The sequence below is a fragment of the Danio rerio genome, chromosome 9 (assembly GCF_049306965.1).
Source record: "Danio rerio strain Tuebingen ecotype United States chromosome 9, GRCz12tu, whole genome shotgun sequence".
Lineage (NCBI taxonomy): Eukaryota > Metazoa > Chordata > Actinopteri > Cypriniformes > Danionidae > Danio > Danio rerio.
This window is the reverse complement of record NC_133184.1, coordinates 20,971,827-20,980,000: the sequence shown is the minus strand read 5'-3', so window position 1 is coordinate 20,980,000 and position 8,174 is coordinate 20,971,827. Positions and strand designations below refer to the sequence as shown.

At 34.0% G+C, this 8,174-nt stretch overlaps 1 protein-coding gene across 2 annotated transcripts in view; it reads right to left on the bottom strand.

Annotated features, from left to right (window-relative positions):
* Window positions 1-7,978, bottom strand: part of slc37a1 (solute carrier family 37 member 1) — a 45,506-nt gene extending 37,528 nt beyond the window's left edge. Inside the window, exons 1-3 of one of the 2 annotated variants that reach the window (XM_073911832.1) lie at window positions 7,781-7,978; window positions 7,121-7,344; window positions 3,170-3,251 (exon numbers count right to left, since the gene is read on the bottom strand). In XM_073911832.1, coding sequence (XP_073767933.1) covers window positions 3,170-3,251; window positions 7,121-7,176 — 138 coding nt within the window. In that variant the 5' untranslated portion in view covers window positions 7,177-7,344; window positions 7,781-7,978. 2 annotated transcript variants of the gene reach the window in all.
* Between the last annotated feature and the right edge of the window lie 196 nt (window positions 7,979-8,174).

The following is an 8,174-nucleotide window of genomic DNA, read 5'->3' as shown; positions in this document are numbered from 1 at the left end:
AGGGACACCGGCCCTCCAGGACCGAGATTGGTGACCCCTGCTTTAGATAATTCTTGGGTTTTTAACAAGGTCGATTTTCTTTTGTGTCAAAACCGCTAAATCCACTTGTGCTTTTTTCCAAAAACCTCTAAATCCATCTATCGAGACAAGACATTGCAATTAGTTGAAAAAATAACGTAGAAGTTATTTTACCAAATATAAAACACATTACACAAACCACCTAAAATTAAAAATATATAAATCTGTCAAGTAAATGGAGGTTCATTCCGTTGTTATAACCCTTAATAAACCAAAGACAAAGCAAAAGGAAAATAAAAAATTAATGAAATCTGTCAAGTGCATTAATAAATAACAATAAAACTGACATTAATCAAATCTTAACGATCTGTTGTCATTTGTGATATTTGGGATTTAGACTTAATGCAAGTACAGCAATGTAGACATTGTAAACTAAAATTGTTAGATTCAAATAATGTAGCGTAAAACATTGCGAAACATCAATATGCATTGTCCATTAATATAAAAAGCTTTTTAGACATATAGGCAAGTATGAAGTAATATAAATAATGAAGTTTTATACATTATATAAAAAAATAGCTTACATTAACAAATAAAACACAAGGTAGGCCTTCTGTTTAAAGGGGGATGTCTCACAGACATTTTTAGATGATTTCATTCATTCGTTTTCACTACACACAAGGTCCGTCTCTTTTTTTGTCTTATATTTATCCTTTTAGCATCCATGTGAGATAAAAGAACGGCATCTTAACTTCATCTTTTGTAAAACACAGTTGCCATTTAATTCTTAGTAAATCAGATTCATAGCGTCCATGTGCAAAAATGTAATGAATGCACTTTACACTTCCGACTGTACAATATGTTTTCTTTTTCTTATAATGCACAGAGTTTTGAGGTAAGGGACATTTTCATTTGTCATTGATGACAGTCAGACAGGCTCATCCAGTTCATTGAACTCGAACGATCTTTTAAAAACTAAATCAGAAAGCAATATAAAACGGTCTCATAAAAGCCGGCATATACATTGAAAACATGATTCGATTCGTGCCTTCTGATTGGATCTCGGGATATAGCGTCTTTTGCTGTCAAAAGCAAGTGGCATTTAGAGGCTTTTGCAAATAATCTGTCAGTTCTGAATGTTCTGATGCTGCGATTTAGATGATTTGAAGAAAAAATATTTGTTGATCTACTACGTGCCTAAAGCATTCACTCAATGTCATTAGCTCATTTTTGGCGGAAGTGGCGTTTAGTGGCTTTTGCATCTGAACTCTTCAAATATTCTATTAAAATCTGCAGCCCATTTTCTCTTTCCCTTTCAACTGCTAAAATAAGTTTTTTTTTTTAAGTTTAAGCTTTTCACAGCAAACATCGTTTTAAAGGGCGCCTATTTGACCCCTTTTTCAAGATTTAAAATATGCCTTATGTGTTTCCAGAATGTGTCTGTAAAGTTTCATTTTAAAACACTTATCAGATTATTTATTAAACCTTTCTGTATATTGGAATTTTTAGCTCTGAACACATTGTAGCTGTTTTTCTAGCCTGTGTCTTTAATGCAAATGAGCTAGTTCTTCCTGCCCACCGTCCCCATGAGGAGAAAACCTCTATGGCTCTGATGTGCCATCTCCTGCTGCATCAAATAAACAGCACAATAACAGACATGAAGGAAGCAGATCTCAAATAACGTTTGTGAAAAATACTACAGTACGAGCTGTTATTTGATATATTTGTGGGGAGAAACTTTAAGCCTTTTCTGCAACAATGAGTCACACACAATGTCATTACAAAGTTCACACGCACACACAGCATGCGTGTTTATGTTAATATACAATTCTGTATGTTAATGTACAAAATAAACCTGATTTAACGTCCACAAACTAGCATTGAATCATCTTCTTTTGTAATTGTACTGTCATGTGGCTGTGGTGATGAATTACAGCGATTTTACTTTCTTTACTTTATTACGAACAAGTACCGTTTTAAAAACATTTATAACTTGTGAAACATTCTTGATCACATTTGATAATGATTGATGATCACAGAAAGTAGAACAGATCTTTTAATCCCAGTTGCTTTGTGCACATCCTGTCTTGTTGATATAATTATACATTTTTACATTATTAGACATAATATAACAACATTCTTTATATCACCCCAATATGACAGTGGGAACACTATACCACACAGTTCTGTCAAGACAACTTACAAAAGATGATATTCTTCAAAGGTGCCCTTTAAATTGACTTTATAGAAAATATTGAAGTAAATGCTCGTAATATCACAAAGTGCATTAAAATACTTTGACTGATAATGTAGTTTATATTTTGCTATATACAGTACAGTTGAAGTCAGAATTATGAGCCCCCCTTTGATTTATTTTTATTTTTTTTATATTTTCCAAATGATGCTTAACAGAGCAAAGAAAATTTTACAGTATGTCTGATAATATTTTTTCTTCTGGAGAAAGCCTTATTTGTTTTATTTCAGCTAGAATAAAAACTTTTTTACATTTTCAAACACAATATTAAGGAAAGAATTATTAGCCCCTTAAAGCTAGTTTTTTTTTTCAGATAGTCTACAGAACCAATCATCATTATACAATAACTTGCCTTATTACCCAAACCTGCCTAGTTAACCTAGTTAAACCTTTCAATGTCACTTTAAGCTGTATAGAAGTGTCTTGGAAAACATCTAGTCAAATATTATTTACTGTCATCATGGCAAAGATAAAATAAATCAGTCATTAGAAATGAGTTTTTAAAACTATTATATTTAGAAATGTGTTGAAAAAAAATCTTCTCTACATTAAACAGAAATAGGGAAAAAAAATAAACGGGGGCTAATAATTTAGTGGGCCAAATAATTCTGACTTCAACTGTATATATTTAAGATATGCTATATATTTTACTATTTACTCTATGCATGTATGCTGGCTGATAACGTTTATTCATTTACTTATTAAGAGCTTAATCTACAAGTACATCACAGTATAATTACGTGTCAATTTATTGTCTTTGTATAATTTTCTTTAACTTTCTTGCATCACATTCAACTCAAAGCTTCAATTTAAGTTTCAACCAAAAGTAGGTGTGTCAGCAAATGTAACTGTGTCTTTCAGTGAGTTGCTCATTTACCAGAGCTTATGTTACTGTACCTTAACAATGCTGATGGGTTTCCTGGAGAGGTGGAAACTTGTGTAGAGCAGAAAAGTGAGGGCAAATGTGAAGGCTTTGTACCTGTGGAAAAATGAGGACAAGGTAAGAGAAACTTTTAAGAGTGAAACATCCTTTTGTCATACTCAATAACAATAGAAAAGACTGAATTCATGCCAAAATAAGTAAAAAAAAAATAAAAAAATTAAAGCACGCTGGGCGTATACTGAAAGCATGCGCAAATGACAGACGCACCTACTGCTCAGTTACGCAAATGAGCTTGTTTGATGAGCAAACAAATCAGAAGTTAAAGGAAGCCTGTCTCACAATTGCTTAACGTCAACTAAAAAGGGCAAAGTAGAGACTTTTGAAACTCCACTGATGTTATATAATCTTGCTAAGATCCGGTTTGTAGTCTGAAACTGATGCATAGGGCCCTGGCATGTTGTGGGCCCTAGGCTGGCTTGCCTTGAAGATCTTGAAATTTATACCTGCATGCAATATTCTGATCCTGAAGGGTTTTAACCTTTATATTTTAGGACACACACAGAGAGGAGACAGGAATTAATGGGGAGCAGAGAGAGGAGAAGGATCGGGAAAGGACATTAAGCAAGAAACTCGGTACTAACCACTGGGCTATCGGCACAAAGTTTTTGTGCGTACGCAGCGTTGATACATGAGGCCCCTGGACACCCTACAGCTGTGTAAAAGCAACACATCTGTAGGGTGCCATTACAGAAAAAAAAAGATTCTTTGGTTTGTTACATTCAAATTTACAGCCTTAAAATATCTGTAACATTTTAAAAAATTAAGCTGACTTTTTCATAAATTGCACTATTGCAGGTTATTTTTAGAAAGTTACTTCCGTGATGGAATTTGCATGTTCTCCCTGCATTCGGGTGGGTTTCCTACGGATGCTCCGGTTTCCCCCACCGTCCAAAGACATGCGGTAAAGGTGAATTGGGTAGGCTAAATTGTCCGTAGTGTGTGTGTGTGTGTGTGTGTGTGTGTATGACTGTGTGTGGATGTTTCCCAGTGATGGGTTGCGGCTGGAAGGGCATCCGCTGCGTAAAAACTTGCTGGATAAGTTGGTGGTTCATTCCGCTGTGGCGACCCCAGATTAATGAAGGGACTAAGCCGACAAGAAAATTAATGAATGAATAAACTTCCATGATTAACGAGGGACCACTGTGCACCCCTATTTTGTAATATTCAAATGATCCAACTTCCCATGACTACTGTAAGCTGTAGCATCAATCTTTTTTTTTATTTCGTTTTCATTTCCAGTTATGCTCACATCCTGAATATATCCTTCCTCATATGCATATTGCACATTTTTATGTCTCCTTCTGTCTAAAATCAGTAAGCTATAAAATTTTTTGCAGAAATGATTTGCCATTTCGTTAAGGAGTGCACAAACTGATAGTGGAGCATCATGGTTAAAACTGATAACTTGTTGGACATGGACAAGTGAGCGGGGTTTGCGAAGGGTCAGTTGGCTGCAAGAAGAAAAAAGCTGCGTCCCAAATCGCATACTTATGCACTATTCTACGCCATTTTGTAGTATAAACAGTGTAAGTAGTGTGTTCACACTGAAAACTCTAAAAATAATAAGTGCACTTTAATTACCCGGATGATGCACTCATTCAGCCGCTAAAATGAAGTGTGTAATGTTGGACACTTCACGCACTCAACGACCGCAGGTTTGCTTACGTAGCGGAAGGGGGCGGAGCTATCGGACGCACATGTTGAATAGCTTTATTTAATTTGGATGGTGAAAGCAAAATTCTTTTACGAGAGTGATTATAGCGCCTCCCGATAGTGATTGCGGCAACACTCACGGCAGGTATTATTTGATAATTCAAATGTCATCAGGGAAACGGTTTGAATTTCCGCTTAGTAAAAAAATATTAGTGTGCCATTTGGGACGACACTACACACATATACTACCCTGTTGAGTGTGTAAGTGCATAAGTACATAGTGCATGAGTGCATAGTGTATAGTGTGCCATTTGGGACGCAGCTATAGTCTCAGCGGAGAGGAGCTAGAGAGTCAAGTGTACAGAGCTGGACATGATATTAAAACAAAAATCCAAACAAATATCAGGTTCCCTAAAAAGCAAAGACAGGTAGGAGAGGAAAAGAAAACAAGATTTTTTTTCAAGAACATTTTTTTGCCTAAGAGAGCAGGTGAGAAAACGGTATTGTGTTGTGTGTTAACAGCATTGTTAGCAAGCCAGGTCTGCATTTTCTTATGTAATGTTCCAAAGCCAACAATTAGCATTCTTATGTCACTCCAAACACGTAAAAAAAACCTTTTTAAGAACAAATAATGAAACACAAAATGCAACCGATTTCTGTATTTGCTCTTTTTTTTTTTTTTTTGGTAAAGTTAAAAGCATATTTTCAGTCCCCTGCACGTCTAGTCTGTCTGGTTTTGACGGTACATAGGAATTTCAACACACCTAGTTTAGTCTATGCATGCTGTGAACAAACCAAACCGGATTGATCACAGTCCATCCTGAAACAGAGCGAGTGACGCAGGTGTGCAAATGGAAATATGCAAGTTGTGTTTAAACACACACATTATAGAATACATTTGTTACAGCTGTCAGGGGAAAAAAAAAAGAAAGATGTACTATAACCTACGCACTATATACCCAACTATCTAATATAAGCGGATTAAAAGGTTATTTCATCATCCAACAACAGAGTTTGAAAGTCTCTTCAGCATCAGTTTACCAGCATTTTACACTCCGAGAACAACTATAATAAAATCACTTGTGTACAGAAATTAAAGAATCTTAATAACAGCTCATAACGATAACTTGAAGCAAAAATAAAATACTATTGTATAGTAAACTGTTTCTTAAAGTAATAATAACAACAGTGATAACAATAATAATTCATTATTATTGTTACTATATTAATACTATTATTATTATTATTATTCATAAAAATTATTTTATTTTGAATGAATAATTACACAGTAAAAAGTAAAACTTTTTCCCAGTGATGGGTTGCAGCTGGAAGAGCATCAACTGCGCAAAATATATGAGGAATTAGTTGGTGATTCATTCTGCTGTGGCGACTCCTGATAAATAAGGGACTAAGTCGCGGCTGAAAATGAATGAATGAAGTTAAATCATTGTTATTTAAATATTACATTATATGTTCTAGATTTTCTTGTTGTTAAACTATGATTTCATGATTTTTGTTTAATTAATTTTATATGCTTCTAGATTATTATAATGTATTTTAACCATTTAGTCTATAAAAACTTAAACAAAATATTATGGGGGACAAAAACACAATATGAGGATAAAGAATTCTTATATAACTGTTTATATTATTATTATTATTGTGCATCAAGGGAGTCCATCAAGTTACAATACAGAATTATGTCTAAATTACATAATTCTGCATATCAAAAATGTGGTCAGCTGACTTCCTAAACACTTCAAAATGCAATTCTGTAACTTATAAAACCAAAGAGCTTACATTACCGAAGAAAATTATAATAATAAAATAAAATAATAAAATAAAATATAATAATAAATAATTAAACAAAAACAGCAGGGTATATAACTGTGTTTATATACACAGTTATAGTTTATATATGCCGTTATATACGGCACTCTTCGTAGGTTCTTCTAACTGCATTACCAAAAACTACAAAAACTGAAAAATTACCAAAAACTGCTAAATCAATCATGCTACTGTAAGACAAAAGTCATTCAGAACTGCAAATAAGCTAAACTCTTCTCTCAATAGTGGAAACAACTTCCAAAGAAGCCACAATCAACTTTCATACCAATAAACAAATAAGATAGCTGGGATGTGTGCCCAACTATAATGACAGACATGCTCTGTGGAAATCTGATGATCTAGATCAGAGCCTGCTGATCATCAATGCCAAACACGCATGCAAATGTTTATAAACTCAAACTCACCACTGGTCCCGGTTGAAGGATGCCAGGAAACGGATCCCAGGAGGAACTGGTGCCATTTCAGGTTTGTGTGTGTTTGCAGCTGCTTAATAAATCTCATAAAGATGTTAGGCAGGACACCGGAGGATATGTGGTCACAAGACCCATCTCTGAGCAAGAGGACATTGTGGTGCGATCAGAAGGATTTAAGGTTTCATTACAAAGAGTCACAACTGTGGCTTTACATTCTGAAAGAACAAACAAACAAAGATACAAGTGAATGAATGAATGAATAAATAAATAAAGAAAGAAAGAAAAAAAGCCCTCTGCAAAAAGAGAAGTGAATGAAACTTTAAATTTGATTAATTGCATATTCATGGCATATTGTCATTATTTATTTCAGAATATATATATATATATATATATATATATATATATATATATATATATATATATATATATATATATATATATATATATATATATATATTAAAAAAAGACCGAACTGTCAAACATGATAAACGACGAAGTCAAAACGTGGCATGTTACAGTACAAGCAGAACTAATGTTTATGAGAAACAAAAAGATATTTTGAAAAAACTAATACAGTGCTAAAATATAGTTATACTATGATCGGTTTAACATTTAATTTTAGTGTGACTAAATAGAGTAACATTAACTTACATTATTATTATTCCAGTAGGTTTAAGTTAATGATAACGTTACTCTCACATTTACTGAATGTCGTCGGAAGAACGGGTTTTATCAGTCAGAAGTGGGAGAGCGTTTATGAAAGATATAAAGGCATATATTAAAGGTTTGGTTTAAAACAGAGGAGGATGTCTCACCACATCTGCCATCGCTCGGTTCAGCGTTGTCTTTAGCTACCGACCGTCGCTTTTACTTCCTCATTCAGCCGGTGCGAGATGACGTAAAGAGGAGCGGTAAAGGCAGAAGATTGTTTCAAAGTAAAAGACTTTACTCGTTACAATGTGCGATTCGGTCTAAGTTACATTTGTTTTACACTTTTAAAAATCGAGAATTGAGTCGATACTTTAATGAACCAATATATTAATAC